The sequence below is a fragment of the Astatotilapia calliptera genome, chromosome 20 (genome assembly GCF_964374335.1).
Source record: "Astatotilapia calliptera chromosome 20, fAstCal68.1, whole genome shotgun sequence".
Lineage (NCBI taxonomy): Eukaryota > Metazoa > Chordata > Actinopteri > Cichliformes > Cichlidae > Astatotilapia > Astatotilapia calliptera.
The window spans coordinates 15,950,101-15,968,067 of record NC_137441.1 but is presented as its reverse complement, the minus strand read 5'-3'; the positions used below and the strand labels follow the sequence as shown (position 1 = coordinate 15,968,067).

The following is a 17,967-nucleotide window of genomic DNA, read 5'->3' as shown; positions in this document are numbered from 1 at the left end:
AGCCAGAATCTTTTTAAAATCTTTTTGTGCAGGATTTTTACCACAGGTAATCTACGCAATAGTAAACAAGTCAGTGTAAACATGTCAGAAGAAGAATGAAAGTCTGGATGGATGCTCAGTTATACATGTAAGGAAAGAGATGTATTTTAAAGTTCTAAAGATCTAGCAACCCTGTAACTTACCCAGGTCAATTATGACAAATGTACACCCCTGGACTGGTACAATATTTGTGAGATTATTTTTTTCAGACAACAAATTGGTCTGGCTATTTGTGCATGACTTAACACAAACCATTCTGCCAACCAACAAACAAAAAGATTTGTCATACCTGTGAGAACCAACCCTAAGACCAGTGAGACAACCATCCCCAACTGACCTCTTGTTAAACATTTTAACTTTTCTACCACCACGGCTTGTGAAAAACTGTTTCAAAGCAAAGCTACTGCTTTGAGCTTTTTAATAAGTGTCTATTTTTAATTACTAATATTATGGGATCTTTTAATACCAAAACAAAACAAAAAATAGTCGCACCAATTAAAATTACAAGATACAAGTGCAAATGTGTGATACTGACAGAATTCCATAGTGCTTTCTAATGTGGTAGTAACAAGTAGTGACAACCCCACTACTCTATTTGACAGAAAATGCCCATTTAAAATTATTCAGCTGGTATTTTACAAAACCGAATTATAAAATAATAATATTTATTATTATTATTACAATTTTAGAATGATGTAAATTATTTTTATTTACTTCAGTTACCTTTATTACAAAAAAACGTTGTTACTTCCTCTGTTTTTATTTTGAAAATCATCGCCGGAAGTTGTAACTTGCTGTAAATTTACACTGTATTTGATTCATGTTTTGTTAGCTAATCTAGCAAGCAGATGCCGACTGCTTCAACTTATTTTCAGATGAATATATGTGGTAAGGCTTTTGCTTTTCTTACGCCTATTTTACTTATCATATGTTGTAAGCTAAACTTAGGGAATTGGAAAGCTAATGCATTGCGTTTCAATGCATTCATGCTGAATTACCTTCTGTGCTAACCAGCTAACGTAGCTAACGATCGCTAACTGGAGCCTATGGAGAAGCCAGGGGGAACAGCCTTGACGTTAATTTTGACGTCTTTCACAGTGTGGTGAAAGCCGTGTTACTTTCGGCTATTAAATGTGCTCAAGAGGCCAAGAAAATGCATAGCAGCATAGGATATGGGCAATCTGTGGTCGCCCTGCGGATTTTGATCGCTTTACGTTAGCTTATGTTTGCGCTAAGGCCTGTGCCACGGCTGGGCCGTTGATGTAAAGCAAGTTACGGTTCATGGCAGTAAATTTATGTGTTGTAACACTTTAATTGGCAGTGATGGAAATTAACCTATACTTCAAATAACTGTACCTCTTACAGAACAATCTTCTGTTATTTGACATGTCTTCGATAATAACTTCACCATCACCGGTCAAAGTGACGTCATTGTATTACAGGTGTGTTAACGTATGATTTGCAATGATGGCCATTTACATACTTAACGGGAATTTATAGGTCTTTGCTGTACTGTGCTATTGTCTTGAGCCACTACTCATTTCTGTTCAGTTTGCTTGAGAAATGGTGCAGAGATTTAGTTAAACATGTGGAAAAATACAGTATATGAGGTGAAAGCAGAGTTTGTACAATTCTAAAAAGCTTGAAAGTCAACATCTGATATGACCACGTTTATTCTTCAACACAGCCTGAACTCTTAGGCAAGCTTTCTTTTAGGCAAGTAATTTCCTTAAGTAGCCTTTAGGAATAGGTCTATGGAACAGAGCTAACAACCATGCCACCATGCTATTGTATAGTGGATCAAAATCTGACGGTGCTTTTCCTCAATGCAGCCCTAAACCAAGACAGAGTGGTCCACCGTGTTTGACAGATGGTTGTAGATACTTTTTTCTCTCCTGACTTCTCCCATACATTATCTGCCATTTGACACAGAACAGGGCTGTAGACTAGCCTTTTGCCAGGTTGCACTGGTGCGTCTAACTTTTTTTTTTTAGGTGGATCAGCACAAAAGAACAGCTTGATAGCTTATGGACTATCCTCCATTGCAGTGCATCATGTTGTTAGCTTTACTGTATCTTATCAGGGAAACTGGTCAAGCCACTCTCTTCGAAATGTATACACTTTCCCCCTTTTACTTTCAGTAGGCTCTGGCCCGGAGTTGATCGTATGTGGCTCATTATCTGATGCCGTCTCCAGACCAGTATTAGACATAACCTGAGAGGATGATGGGTCCGTGTCAGAACACTGGCTATGAATTTCGGACGGATCGGGCCTTAACTTAACGAAGAAGTTATCAAGCGTTCTTTTCATCTTTTCTCATTACCCACAGCTACATCCACTTCTATCGGGCCTAGGCTACTTACCCCTTTCTATCCACCTGCACTTTCAAATGTACACACACACACGTAGGCCTACAGGAATATCTGGACCACGGCCAATCAGAGAGGTCCTGCACCCTTGACTATCTCTGATTGGTTTAGACCACGATATGGGCATAATGTGTGTCTGTTGCTGACCACGCAGAGACTTTTTTTTATTTACTCGAATGGTTGGTCGCACTGGTGCAACCTAGCCTAACCCAATTTTTTTTTAGTCACACCATTAAGAAATTAGGTCGCATGTGCGACCAAATTGGTTGCACTCTAGAGCCCTGCAGAACTTTCAAATTTCGGTTCATCAATCTGTAAGTTCATCACTCTAATTTTTGGTCCATTTCAGGCGTAATTTGGCATACCACTGCCTTTTTTCCTCTTTTCCCTTTCCTTAAGAATGGTACTGTTTTTTTGCAATATGTAGTTCAGTTTAGCCCTGTCACTTCTGTTGTACCCCAGATTTTTAAGGACAGTTTTTTTGTTTCACCTCAAACAAAACAAGATGTCTCCTGGGAACAAATTATGTTTTTGCAACAGGCTGCTTGCAACAAAGTGCCTTAAGATACATTTTAGACAGGTTCTTTGCTGTTTGTTATGTGTAGACACAACACGGGTCATTCCTTTAGTTAGGTGCCTTTTTATGTTTGAATGATTCATAGGTCAGTGTTAATTGACTTCACAAATAAAACCACATTCTTCTGAAATGGTCATGGACAGTGAATGAAAAAGCCAAAGACCAGTGAAAATCTTTGAAAGACCTTCAGAAAGCCTGGAGAACTATTGCTGGAGACCACTTAAAAAAATAAAAGCAAGTGTAGCTCCATCCTTCTATTTTCGTCCACTTAGCAGGGTTGTTGGGGGTTCTGGAGCCTATCCCAACCTGCGATAGGGCTACAGACTGAGTACGCCTTGGATAGGTTGCCAGTCTGTCGCAGGACAGACAGAGAGACAGACAATCATTCACACTCAAATTCACACTATGGACAATTTAGAATTACCATATTACTAGTTAACCAAACCTAACTGCATGTCTTTGGACTGTAGGGGGAAGCCAGAGTACCCAGAAAGAACTCACACAGATGTGGGGAGAACATGTAAACTCCACTCAGAAACTGCTCAATGTGACAGCGGTTAGCATTTGTTACCTCACAGCAAGAAGGGCCTGAGTTTAAATCTACCATCAGGCCAGGGCCTTATTGTGTAGTGTTTCCAAAGAAAATATAAACAAATGAGGGGTCACGCAACTCTTTTTCATAGAACTTTGTGTCCTTACCTTGTTTCCCTTTAAGATTGGTGCCTACCACCTACAGCTGAGCCATCAAGCATATATATTATACTAATATATAATACATATTTAAAAAAATTCAATTATAACTCACATTTTCAGTTATTTGTCACAAACACTGATGCTGTCCAGTTTATTTTATTTTTTCAACTGAGACATTTTGGATTATAAAATGAATTTGGGATTATTTATGTATTTAATCTTTTTTCTGAACCAGTGTAGTTAGTTTGGTTTGGGTTTCAACAGAGGTCACATATCAGTTAAAATAGGTAAAATGTAAAATAAAATAATTGGCTGTATACTGTCTATCAGGCATCATGTGGCTTAACATAAACTTTGTGTCAGGCCTACCCTATTATACTCTTAATCTATGTCTAATGTGTGATTGCAGCATAAAACAGCTCATACGCCACTCCTACTAAGAAGGGAGGATGGCACACCACCGCACCCCACCTGAGACATCCCAGAGGACGGAGTACCTAGAGGCTGATAATGAATCCGACAGGGACTCTGGTGTTGGGGATGATGCAGGAGAGGATGCTGACAGTTGCCATGAAAGCACAGTAACAGAAGAAGAGAAACTTGAGAACCACGATGGCGGGGAAGGAAAAAGTGGGGAGGGAGAAGATTTTACAGTCTTTGTTGCCTTTCAAGGAAATATGGATGATGAAGACTTCATTCAGAAACTTGAGACAATCCTCAGAGGGATACCAAACGTGCTTGATATGGGTTAGTTCTATTTCCTTTAATGCTTTTATTTTGAAAAAGTTATTTGTGTTTGACAATTTGCATTTTAAAAAGCTGCTCATTAATAGATGAACAAATGCAAACTTTCAAGTGCTACTGAAAGTTGTTTCTACTGATGTCTGCATTTATATCAGTCTTGAGCAGAATCCACTTGGATCTTTCCATGTTTCTGATTGTAATGTTGACTCTTAGGGGTCTGTTGACACTTGACAATATAAAATGGCATTCTAATGTGATGAATCTTTAACGATCTATGGTACACTGACTTTGATTCTGTCTTGTAAAACAAGTTTTACAAGGATTGCAAATGTAGACATGTTACCATTTGTGTCCTGGTCTTTCCCCCCCAATAACCAGAAAAAAAATTCCCTTCTGTGCACTGTAATTGCAAGACCACCTCATTAATTATTGCTCCTCTAGGCCCTGAGCGGCTTCAACCACAGCATGTGGAGCCGTGGAACAGTGTGCGGGTTACCTTCAACATTCCTCGGGATGCTGCTGAGCGTCTCCGTCTGTTGGCCCAGAACAACCAGCAGCAGCTCAGAGACCTGGGGATTCTCTCTGTCCAGATAGAAGGTAACGGCACAGTCCTCACGGTTCACTGCACGTCAAAGCAGGATGCATGAGACCATTTTTGTCGATGGCACTTCAATATAAAGCATGCAAACAGGACTTTCTGTACAGATTAAGTTACTTATTGTTTCTGTCCATTGATGTTCAGGGGAAGGTGCCATCAATGTGGCTATGGGACCAAATCGAGGACAAGAAGTCAGGGTGAATGGACCAATGGGTGCACCTGGTCAGATAAGAATGGATGCTGGTTTTCCTGGTCAGCCTGGTCCAGGTATTACTTTACTCAAATTAACACACAGAGGAAGTTCTTGAAAATTTGTTTAATATTTCTTTTACTAGTTTTTTGAATAAATTACAATTTGTATTGGATACTTCGTTTTTGGTTCTTGTTATCCCTAATGTGGTCTTGTTAGTAATTGTGAATTTGTTTTGTTTTCAAAGAAGTATTTACACATTTTTGTATTATTTTTATTTTTGTATTTCATAATGAATAAATATGCTTATATTTCCTCTAGGAGGGGTTCGAATGGCTAATCCATCAATGGTTCCTCCAGGGCCTGGCATGGTAGGTCAGACTATGTTACCAAGTAGTAGTGGACAGATCCACCCTCGACTTCAGAGACCACCTTCACAAACAGGTTCAGGTTTCTTATTTCTCTACATGTTGCATTTTAGGATATGTTGCATTTTATACTGTACTGTAACAGGAAAAATTGCACCTTCCTGACTCACAGATGCGATGGATCCAATGATGTCAGTCCAACAGCAGCAACAGCTTCAGCACCAACAGGCTGGTCCCCATGGCTCAGGCCCCATGCCTCCTCAAGCTGCACATCACATGCAGGCTCTACAGGCTGGGAGACCGCTCAATCCTGCTGCACTGCAGCAGCTACAACATCAGCATCACCAGCAGCAACAGGCTCAGCTCTCCCAACTTGGACCTAGACCTCCATTCAACCAATCAGGCCAGATGGCTGCGCCCTCTGGCTGGAATCAGTTGCCTCCTGGTGTCCTCCAACCACCCACAGCCCAAGGAGGCCCTGCCTGGAGAAAGCCCCCACCCCAAGCACAGATGGTTCAACGCCCACCTTCCCTTGCTACAGTTCAGACCCCCAGTCATCCTCCGCCCCCCTACCCAGTTGGCAGCCAGCAGGCTGGGCAGGTATTCGGTGCGATGGGACAGGGACAATTACAGCAACAACAACAACAGGCTGGAATGGGTCAGTTTGCTGCTCCCCAGCCTAAAGGTCAACAGCCTGCCACTGGTGTTGCAGGGCCACCAAGACCCCCTCCACCCCTACCACCAACTACTGGACCACAGGGTAACCTCACTGCCAAATCCCCTGGTTCGTCCTCATCTCCTTTTCAGCAGGGTTCACCAGGGACACCACCTATGATGGCTCAGAGACCTACAACTCCACAGGGCTTCCCCCAGGGTATAGGTTCACCAGGAAGGGCAGCCCTCAGTCAACAGGGTAACATGCAACAGGCATTCATGGGAATGCCCCAGCATGGACAGCCTGGGGCCCAAGTTCACCCAGGTGAGATGCTTCATAATTATTTATTGTCACACTAAAAACACGTTTTTGGTTATCAGAAAAACATTACGTATTTGGTTCTAAGATGTCTAAAATATCAAAATGTTTTATATATGCAGGTATGCCAAAGCGACCCATAGGCTTTCCAACCCCAAACTTTGTTCAAGGTCAGGTGAGTGCTAGCACTCCAGGAACCCCTGTTGGAGGCCCCGGCCAGCAGCTACAGAGCAGCCAAGCAATGGCTCACACAGGTAAAATGTCTACAACACTGCACACATGTGGGATTTATGTCTTAGGTGCAACACAGTTATCTGCTTTTCTAATACATGGGCGTCTTTTATATAGTTATTTATTTTCTTTTGGCCATTAAACTGTTAAGACAATCAGAATTTTTTACATTTAATAAATATATTTGTATTGTTAGAGCGTATAGTTGCAGAGTTTGTAGTTTAGCATTATTAGATCACTGAGAAACAGCCTAAAATAGTTAATAATGTATAATAATGCAATAATGTATAATAAATAGCAATAAATTCATTATAGGCCTTAACTTTGATTTTGACAAACTTAATAGCGGTCGGCAGGCCATACAGTGCCATTTGTACTAAAATAAAAGGGTTCATTAAAAAAATGGCATCAGTAAGTAGCTTAATATATTTTCCTTTTTGTTAAGAGTAATGTATTCTGTTTACCCTTGTTAAGACCAAGTCACAATTTGGCTTTTTTTTTTTATCAAGTTTTTCATTAAAATATTAGAGTAATGTATTTTAAATTATTTATGCTATGGATCCACCTGTGCCGTTTCTGATAAAGATGAGAATGTATTTGTCAGTGTCAGTGCAACATGCATAAGACTGACACATTGAATAAGAGCACGATCTTAACTCTGCAAAAAGCCAGTGCTCCATTTTGTCAAGCAGGCCTAGAGACCCATCAGCAAGCCCGTAGCAACTCAGCAACCTAGGTGGTTGGCATAAGCGATAACACATTTTCCCTAGTAATCAGTGGTTGCCGATTCGTCGCAGACCGATTCGGCAACTGGGGCTTTAAAGAAAGTGATGAGAATTCACACCAAAATTTAATCGACTCTTCCTTTGGACATGTTTCACTTCTCCAGCAATTCAGATGAAAGATATGGTAGTTTTTGTGTGAACTTCATGTCAAACAAATTAACTACACCTTTCACATAATAGTAGGTGACTTATAGTAGACTAATAGTAACTTATCTCTGGACACTTTATAATCTAATTTAACAAAGCATGGCTCTGTGTGCAGTTAGCAGAAGGCATAATAGCTGATTACCTCACATGAAATCCATTAAGTTATTGTCTTTATGTCCCTCCCCAACCCATTTTGCATTAGGAGCTCAACCATCAGCCTCTACACCAAACTCAATGCAGGGACCACCCCATGCTCCACCTAATGTTATGGGTGTTCAAAGTAGCATGGCAGGTTCAGCACCTGGTACAACTGCTGGGCCTAGTATGGGCCAGCAACAGCCTGGCCTCCAGACCCAGATGATGGGCCTCCAGCATCAGGCCCAGCCTGTGTCCTCCTCCCCCAGCCAGATGGTTCAAGGCCAGGGTGCAGGTCAGACTGTCCTCTCAAGGCCCATCAATCAAGGGCAGAGAGGAGGGATGACCCCACCCAAGCAGATGATGCCTCAGCAAGGCCAGGGGGTGATGCATGGGCAGGGTCAGATGGTTGGAGGCCAAGGGCACCAGGCCATGCTCCTGCAGCAGCAGCAGCAACAACAACAGCAGCAACAAAACTCAATGATGGAACAAATGGTTGCCAACCAGATGCAAGGCAACAAGCAGGCTTTCGGGGGCAAGATGCCAGCCGGGGTTATGCCTGGGCAGATGATGCGTGGCCCTTCTCCAAATGTACCAGGTAACATGGCTCAGTTCCAGGGTCAGGTTGGCCCACAGCAGATGACTCCACAGCAACAACAACAAATGGCTCAACTTCAGCAGCAGCAAATGCAACAACACCAGCTGCAACAGCAGCTGCAACAGCAACAGCAGCACCAGCAGATGAATCAGCAACAGTCTCAGCAGGTTCCTGTTGCTGGAAATCCTAATCAAGTTATGGGCATGCATGGGCAACAGATGAGACTGCCTTCAGGGCACCCTCTCATTCAACAACAGTTGCAACAGCAGCAGTTACAACAGCAGCAGAAGCAACAACAAGCCATGATGCAACAGCAGCAGCAGCAACAACAACAACAGGCAGCTCAGCAACATCCACATGCCATGGGGGATCCAAACAGTGGGACAGGAGATTTGGGAGTACAACAAATGGTTCCTGATATGCAGGCACAGCAACAGCAAAGCATGATGGGGGGCCCCCAGCACATGCAGATGGGAAATGGGCACTTTCCAGGTCATGGCATGAATTTCAACTCACAGTTTCCAGGTCAGATGCAGATTGCAGGACCTTGTGGACAGCCAGGTGGCTTTCCTGTTAGCAAAGATGTTACACTGACTAGCCCACTGCTGGTCAATCTGCTGCAGAGTGATATTTCAGCCAGCCAATTTGGACCAGGAGGAAAACAAGGAGCAGGTGGGGGAAATCCAGCCAAACCCAAAAAGAAGAAGCCAGCACGCAAGAAGAAGCCCAAAGAGGGAGAAGGTCAACAGCAAGTAGAGGGACTTGGGTAATAATTTGTACTTGTAACAGTTTTTGCCATGGGATGCAATTTATTTTCATCATTCATTGGTTAATTGTCTAATTGTTCAACAATTTCTTTCTCTTCTTAGTAGTCTTGAAGTGGCTGCTGGCATGGAGGATGCTGAACTGCCAAATCTTGGTGGTGAACATGGTATGGGCTTAGACAACGCAGGCCAGAAACACCCTGAATTTGCTAACAGGCCTGGAGGTAAATAGCAACATACATTTCCAGTTATTTTGTGCACATTTAAGTTGCATTCAGTCCAGGGTAAATACCCTAACTTTATTTATTTGCAGTAAACTTTTTTACTGCATCTTTTAAAAAAAAAAAAAAAAAAAAATATATATATATATATATATATATATATATATATATATTTTTTTTTTTCTTTTTTTTTTTTTTTTTTGTTTGTTTGTTTGTTTGTGAATCTTTTTATGCTTTTACTTAGGCTTTCCTGGCCAGCCTGGAGATCAAAGAGTATTGCAGCAAGTACCCATGCAATTTATGCAGCAACAACAACAACCACCATCGCAGCAACAACAGCAGCAGCAGCAACAACAACCACCATCACAGCAACAACAACAGCAGATGCAGCAGCAGCAGCAGCAACAACAACCACCATCACAGCAACAACAACAACAGATGCAGCACATACAACAACAGCAGATGCAGCAACAACAAATGCAGCATCAGCAGCAGCAAATGCAACAGCAAATACAGCAACAGCAGCAACAGTTGCAGCAGCAGCAACAGTTACAGCAACAGCAGCAACAGTTGCAGCAGCAGCAACAGTTGCAGCAGCAGCAGATGCAACACATGCAACAGATACAAGGTCTCCAGAATGCACAAGGACAGCAGGGAATGACAGGACAGCAGACTACAGGTCAAGGCCAGCCCCAAATGCACCCTCATCAGCTACAGCAGCAACCACAACAGCAACCACACCTGCAACAGCAGGTAATAAAGTTATGTACATTGGTGATAATTTTTGGTATTAGCATAACAATATGTCAGTTCATACTTAGCAGTGAGCCTCATGTTTCTTTCTAGCAACAACAGCAGATGATGATGATGCTGAAGATGCAGCAGGAGCAGGCGAAGAATCGTATGCCCATCCCTCCAGGAGGGCAGCTACCTCCCCGAGGAATGGGCAATCAAACTGAGGTGCAAAGACATCCTGTCTCACAGCAAGGCAACATGCCTGTGATGATCAGCCTTCAAGGACCTGGAGGGGTGCCACCATCACCTGACAAAGCCAGAGGAATGCCCCTGATAGTGAACCCACAGGTGAGGGCCCTGTTGGGACATACATTAACATAGTGCTGAAATTCTCATCTATTTTTTTTTTTAGCATTTAAGTTTGGAGTGCAAAGATGTAATATGAACAATTTGCCTTTGTTTTTCCTCTCTACTTTTTAGCTTGCAGGGGCTGCACGACGAATGTCCCATTCTGATGCAGGACAGGCTCCCCAAGGAACTGGATCTGAAGAAGCCCCTTCAGGTGCCCACTCAAAGCAGGACAGACCTGGTGGCCCAGAAATGGGGGGACAACCAGGAAATGGCACTCAACAGATTGTGGGCAATCAGGCCTCCAACACTCACATGATGAAGCAAGTCCCTGGTTCAGCGCAAATGCCCCAGCATACTGGAGCTAGTCCTCAGCAGCAGTTACCCACTCAACCTCAACAAGGAGGTCCCATGCCTGGTCTTCATTTCCCCAATGTCCCCACAACCTCACAGAGTTCAAGACCTAAAACCCCCAACAGAGCCAGCCCCAGACCATACCACCATCCCCTCACCCCAACCAATCGTCCACCCAGTACTGAACCCTCAGAAATTAACCTTTCACCCGAGAGGCTAAATGCCTCTATTGCAGGGCTTTTTCCTCCCAAAATTAACATTCCTTTGCCTCCAAGGCAGCCAAACCTAAACAGGGGATTTGATCAGCAAGGTCTTAATCCAACAACTCTGAAAGCCATTGGACAGGCACCTCCTAACCTAACTTTACCAGGAAACAACAATGGCAGTGCTGGTGGAAATAACACTAACAACAATCAACAGGCATTTTCTGCTGGTTCTGGTACTGGGATGGTAGGTGCTAAACAGGACAAACCAGCTGGAGTGCAGGGTAAGAGGGCAAGTCCCAGCAATAGTAGGAGGTCAAGCCCAGCCTCTAGTCGTAAGTCAGCCACCCCGAGTCCAGGAAGACAGAAAGGGGCAAAAATGGCTGTCACTGGCCCTCCACACCAGCAGCAGTTGGTCAGTCCTCAGGGGCAAACAATGATGCTAAGCCCTACCTCAGTACCTCCAAGTCCAGTATCTATGGCTTCACAAGTGACTGGTTCCATGGAGGCGCAGCAGACCCAGAGCAACCTTCATGGAATTCAAGGTAACCCTGCTGATGGAGTCAGGGATAGTCAGGGAATGATAACAGCAGAGCAGCGACAGATACCACAGTCTCAGTCACAGCCACAGCCTTTAAGGGAGTTATCAGCACCCAGAATGACTAGCCCTCGTCTGCCTGCACCTCAGCAGCCTAAAACTGACTTGGAACTGCAGGCTTGCACTGTTGATAGGCAGCTGACGCATTCAGCGCCTGTACAGGAGTCCGAGGTCTCACCTGCTATCAGAGCAGCCCCGACTTCCCTAAACCAGTTACTGGATAACACAGGTGTTCCAAATATGTCCCTGAGAACCGTACAGAGTAGTACTGTTAGGGATGTAATGGGAAAGGACAGTCCTAAGTCTGCTTTTGATCCAGAAAGACCACTTCACAGTAATTCCCAAAGCACAGATGTGGCAGTGTCTGTTGCTAATACTGCAGAAACCGAAGCTAAACTCAAACCTGCTGTCCCAGTCCCTACCAGCAGTCCTAACTTACTGCCTGTTTCAGTTCCTGGTTCACATCCTCCCAATAGCATGAACTCCAATACCACTCCCAGCCTTAATCAAAACCCAGTTTCCAGTCTTGGTGTCATTCCTAGTTCAAATGTAAATGCAACACCTACACACACAGTCAGTACCAACACTAATGCCACCACAAGTGTAAACCCCAGTACAATTGCTTCCAGTCAGATTAGTTCTGCGTCCACAGTTAGTAGTAGTTCGAACTCTAGCTCTGCTGTAAACCCAATTGGTTCGGCTACTAAACCAAGCCCTAGTCCTAAAACTGTGACAAGTGTACACTCAGTCATACAGATCCCTGCCTCTTCTAGCACCATTTCCCCCAACCAGATCACTGTGTTTGTGGCCTCAAACCCTATCACTTCTGCCCCTGCTTCACAGCCGCCCACATCTATGGTTTCAACTATGGTGGCTGTCCCTCACAGGAACATTAGACCTCAGGACATCCGGCAGCAGAGCTCAGCATCCCGACCTCCTCAGTTCATCACAACCACCCCTGTATTTATCAACCCAATTTTCCAGGTCCCAAGTTCATCTGTGGCTCCCAATACTACAGTGGTATCTCAGTCAGTCACCATGGTGGGGTCTATCCAAGTGTCAAATGCAAATATCCAGCTTTCTGCTGCTCCAAGCTCTACCCAGTCCTCAGGGACTAACATGACCAGCAGTCAGCCCACTAGAAATGCTGTTGGACAGCTTCAGATTGCCACTAGTATGTCATCACCGGCCCCAGCACCTCCCCTAGGTCTTCAAAGTAACCCAGCAGCTAACAAAACAGAAAGCCCCGGTGAGGCTATTTCTACTCCAAAATCTCACCCAGTTCCACAGCCATCTCCTCATCCCAACCCTTCAGCATCTCCCTTTCAGCCACCTCTGGCTTCTCCTCTTCCCTGCTCTAGTCCTGGTGCTGTTAACACCGTCCGGAAAAGCCCTGTTTCTTCATCTCCAACTGCCCAGTTAAGAAGTAAGCCTGCACAGGTTGCTGTAGCTGTTTCTGTTACAGCGGACTCCCAGCAAAGTCCTGTGGAAAGGCCTGCACAGGGGCACACAGGGGCTGTGCCACCACAGGTCTTTCATCCTCCTGCTAGTCCAGCCATTCAGATTGAAGCACAAGCCCCCCATACTACTGCTGTTTCCCAAAACACCCTTGCTATATCTGCAGTTTCATCTCCAGTCCCAGTTCCTGGTCAAGTCACTGCTCCTACTCAGATTATAAGCCAGACTCAAGCACATGCACCAGCTTCAGTCTCAACCCCAATGCAAGCTGTAACATCTCAAGCTCCTGTTGTGGCTGTAGTTGGTACTCCCACTGGTGTTTCTTCTTCAGCTGTGCTCTCCACAGTTCCTCTTGTGCAAAGTCCAGTACCGTCCATTATTCCAACCCTTGCCACACCTGGACCTGTTCGCGAGGGTTCCCAGACCACATCCTCTCCAGCTGCTAACCCAAGCGGAGTTCCAGCAGGCCAGTCTGACCCTGCAACAGCTGTGGAGCCCTCCATCCCAACAGCTGGAGCAGCTGCTGAAACCACTCAGACCACAGCAGGTAAACGTGCAGCCGTGAGCTACATTAATTTTTGAAGCTGATGAGCACCTTAATGCACTACATGTCAGTCATGTGCTTAGGTCCACTTATTGTATGTTACAAAAAACGTGTATAATGCTAGCTTATGTATGAAGTATTGTTTAATGTTTATGTCTTTTTCGATAGAAAAAGGCTGTTTCTCTGTGCAAATATTCTGGCAACTGATTCCCATAGTGGGAAGAATCCACTGCTTAGCTCCCTATATACAATTACATAGCTATATCATATGTGCCCATATGTGAACAGTTAGTGGTGTGTATTTTAATGTGTTATTTATTTAGATATGTCAATTGAACTGTTTTATTCTTTCACCTCCCAGCACCTATTCAACAAGAAGCTCCACAGTCACAGGAACCTACTGCTACCGAGAAGACCGGTTAGTGTTGTCATCCTTGTTTTTGAGCTGTTAAAATACTTCTCTCTAAAATAGAATATAAGCAATTGGAATTTAAATTGCACGTGAATAATTCCTGTTTTTGTTTTGTTCAGGTGAAGAGGCTTCGACCGGTTCTGAACAGGGGTAAGATCATGTTCTTTGTTATGGTTTGTTAATTGCTGTGTAATGTGTCACGGGCTAGGGTTTTTAAGGTGTCCCTTACTGCTGATCTTTGAAAAAGCTGGCCTAATCTTAAGATTGATGCTTTTGAAGAAGAAATGCTTAGACATTTCAAGCTTCACTGAAACTCAGGGAGTTCATTTGCTTGGCCACGGAGGGATACATGGTGAAATCAATGAGCCATATGGCCCCAGCAATGGGTACGTATGATAAGCATGCAACAATATAATTATATTAATGCATGTCAAAAGGTTGAACAATGAGCAGCCCATCACAGAACAAATTGCAGCTCTCCCACTGACCTTTATGGCCATGTTTCTTTTCCTGGGGATTGTCGTGTTGTGGTGGGGGGAAGTGAAGCCATGTTTTGTTCAGCACAGTGTATAGTTTACCGCTGTTTTTCCACTTCTATCACAGATGGGCAAAGAAAAGAAAGGCGCCCATCAACTTAGTCTCAAGGTATGTATTTTAACACGTTTGTGCTGAAAAGACACAAGCAGTGATCATGTCAGCGTAGTGGATGCTGTCGGGATGAAGATGGACAGTATCTGTGGTAGACGAGGAAAAACAGCAGAGTCCTGATTGGTATTATATCTTTCTCTGACTAGAGCAGAGTTAACTCACACCGTTGTCTGTTTGGTAAAACTTTCTTGTGTTGTTCTCCTTTTCTTTTCCATTTTTTCCCCTTTTCTATCTTGTTCTCCCAGAGCTGCTGTGGAGAAGCCCAAAGGGCCAAGCAGGCGCAGCTCCCGGGCTGAGAAAGAGGTGGAGGAGGAGCCAGTAGCAGACAGCAGCCTTAGGAAGAGATCGGCCAGGCCTGCAACCAGTGCTGCTGTGAAAGGTAATTAAAAAAGACACCGTATATCAATCACTATATCCAAGCTGTGCCTGCTACCATTTCCCCGACACAAATGCATGTCTTCTCTTTGACAGAAGCTGGAGCGAGCCCCACGCAGGCCAAGAGAAGGAAGTCTAAGTAGGCACGACTACAGTTGTGTTTACCTGTGAAATGTACTGTAAATGTTTTTGTTTCCCCGCTGTGAATCACTTGATAATGGTTTCTCTGAGCAGGATTATAAATTTTTACTAGAGGAAGAGACCTGTGTACAGATTGTTTTAAAAGGAATCATGCTATTGTCGTGTCCACGTGAGATTGTAGTTAGGTGTGCATACAGTTTGTGTGAATGTGCTTTTTATATGAAATGCTGGATTAATCATGTGAAGATAGATGGTGCAGCTTGTCATGACGGTATAATGTAAAACAAATAAAATTTTCTACCGCTTTTTTTCTGTGGAAATGAGTCATTTGATCTGTGTGTTGCCCTTAATTCACTCTTTAGTTGCTTTAAACAGGAATGTCAGACTTTGAGTTTAAGCGGGCCAGACCAGTAAAACTATATAGAGATTGACAGACCACGTGACTTTCGCGCATTGTTTTGTGGGTACCTGTGGCAGAAATTTAAAAAAAAAACACTGCATCAAGCGCTAGTATTTCCAGCATCGGTAATCATTAATTCTGCGGTTTTAATCCCTACTTGCATTTTATTCGCCCCAAAAACAGTTATGTACAAAACGACGGAGAACACGGCAGGTCCAAACAAAGACAGACTTGACGAAATGGCAAAAAAAGGACGAGGAAAAAAATCAAAGGAGTGAAATGGTCAGACCCATACGAGCATACAGAGTGGAGTAAGGACGTTAGCGTGGTGCCCAACTTTCATCACGCACCTATTTATTATTATATGGTCCTAAGTGTGAGTGCATACACTCACAATATGTTTAGTAACTTCAGATCCCTGCAACAAGCCCAGGTCCAGTTTACTTTTGTGATTTGGACTATTCCATTTAACAGCTGCTGTTTTTTTCCCCTTTATCTCCTGTACAGGCCAACGTCTTTTCAGGTTGTAGTATTACACAACATTTTCAGATCTAATATAAATAAAATGAGTGTTTCGTAATTCATTCAATTTATTGTTTTTATTTATAACTGGCATTATTGTTTCTTTCTATTATAGAATCTTACAAGAAAGAGGCAAAATTGTATTCCATTATGCTTTATTAGCTGCTTCGGTAAAAAACAAAACTATTGCAAAACAACATACTGGAAAATCGTTATTCATCACTTGATTGCTTCAATACAACACTTGGGCACATATATGCGGGACGCTTCGTGGCTGTTTTGATATCACTCTCTGTCTTAACCGATCAAATCCCGCTGTGGTAGCAGCTTTCCAATCGGTATGACCCCGGTTGACAGAGGGTGGATCGCATTCCAGCATTTTGTAGGCTGGTTTTCCTACAAAACACAACAAACATTAGCCCGCAAAGCCACAGTGAACAAAGCAGCATAGCGCAACAAATTCAGTTCAAATCAATATAAGACTTCTTTGTAACCTACATCAACAATTATATTAAGATAAATTACACAATCACAACTACAACAGAAGACGTACCTTTGTGGAAATGCTTGGAGCAGACTAACATGTGAGCTGGAGTGTTCTGAAACGTTATATTTGCTCTGCAATCCAGGCCATCCGTCGGCTCTTTGTTACTTCGGAAACATGGCTTAACCCTTGTGTGGTGTTCATAGTTTTGTTACTCAGCCAGTGTTCATGGGTCTGGTGGACCCGCCAGAGTTTTGGCTTTCCAAATTAACACTATCAAACAATTTTATGTTAAATTACTCAACAGATGTTTACTTCATCCCAATTACAAGCCATATGAACAGCAAACATGGTTATTTTTTTCCCTTTACCTTTGTTAGATCACATTTATGAATTAATGTGCTTCTCGTTTTTTGTTTCTTTTTATAAAATGTTATAAAAAAAATAAATCAGTTATAATCAAGTGGAGTGAGTGGAAAGACACAACACATTTACACGTGAAGCAATATGTTTCACAACTAAATGGGATCAGCTGCTCATCAATGGTGACATTAGGCCCAGGTTTGTAAAACAGGGAGAGGTGGTGCACACACTTATCCCACACTGTCCTGATGGCAGCTAGCTTGTCTCTCTGCCGTCGAGCTGGTCTGTCGTCTCGGTTAAAAACAGATAATCCTGGAAATTTTGTGGAAGTTTTCCAGAGACATTGATGCACGGAAAGGTTCGTGCCGGTTTCTGAATCCCACAGGGATTCGGTGGATTCCCCTTTGGACCTGAAAACTCCTGCAAGGATAAAAACCCCAAAGTAGGCCTTTGGGGTTCTTAGATGAATTTGGTCCATCTCCTTCCACCTCTCTCCAAAAAAACACCTTCCTTCTAGATTACTGCAATCCAGAATAATTTTCTGGATGGGATCTGGGATGGAAAGCTCAAATGAAGACTTGATGTCCTGCACATGAGTAACTGTCAGCCGTGTTGGCCCTGGCTTATCACAGTAACAGCTCTGCAGGGTGGCTCATTTCTTGGGCAAGAAGACCATTCAATTTCACCAGTTATTGACATCCATATTTCTTCACTTGCTGTCTGGTGGGCTTGTTCTGGTCCTGGAGCTGGCTGCAGATGGGGTGCTCGTCTTCGTTTTGTTACTAAATGGTGATCAACCTCGTCCTCTTCTTCAAAGTCACTGTCAGACTCTGAATTTTCAGAAATGTGAAATATTCTGAAACCTCTTTGTCAACATCATCATCCGAAGCCTCTCTCTTTTCCAAAATTAATTGGATGGCCCTCGCAGCAGATAATCTTTTGCCATCTTG

General features: G+C 43.4%; 1 protein-coding gene and 1 long non-coding RNA gene across 4 annotated transcripts; one reads left to right on the top strand and one right to left on the bottom strand.

The window, feature by feature from the left end:
- Nucleotides 1-790: 790 nt before the first annotated feature.
- Nucleotides 791-15,553, top strand: ncoa6 (nuclear receptor coactivator 6). 3 transcript variants are annotated; one of them, XM_080295207.1, is made up of 17 exons: nt 791-927; nt 4,088-4,425; nt 4,864-5,019; nt 5,165-5,287; nt 5,532-5,654; nt 5,751-6,557; nt 6,674-6,805; nt 7,917-9,213; nt 9,320-9,435; nt 9,677-10,185; nt 10,279-10,515; nt 10,648-13,675; nt 14,034-14,090; nt 14,204-14,234; nt 14,688-14,729; nt 14,978-15,111; nt 15,204-15,553. In XM_080295207.1, the coding sequence occupies exons 2-17, from the start codon at nt 4,128-4,130 to the stop codon at nt 15,248-15,250; spliced, it is 7,137 nt and encodes a 2,378-aa protein (XP_080151333.1). In that variant the 5' UTR covers nt 791-927; nt 4,088-4,127; the 3' UTR covers nt 15,251-15,553. The 3 variants fall into 3 exon arrangements, with proteins under 3 accessions (XP_080151333.1, XP_026009604.2, XP_080151334.1); XM_026153819.2 differs by having other exon boundaries at nt 9,317-9,435; XM_080295208.1 differs by lacking the exon at nt 14,688-14,729 and having other exon boundaries at nt 9,317-9,435.
- Nucleotides 15,554-16,308: 755 nt separating this feature from the next.
- On the bottom strand, nt 16,309-16,882 carry LOC145423077 (uncharacterized). Its single transcript, XR_013904190.1, has 2 exons — nt 16,724-16,882; nt 16,309-16,566 (listed from the first exon to the last, which is right to left on the bottom strand). It is a non-coding gene; the product is annotated as an uncharacterized LOC145423077 (long non-coding RNA).
- Between the last annotated feature and the right edge of the window lie 1,085 nt (nt 16,883-17,967).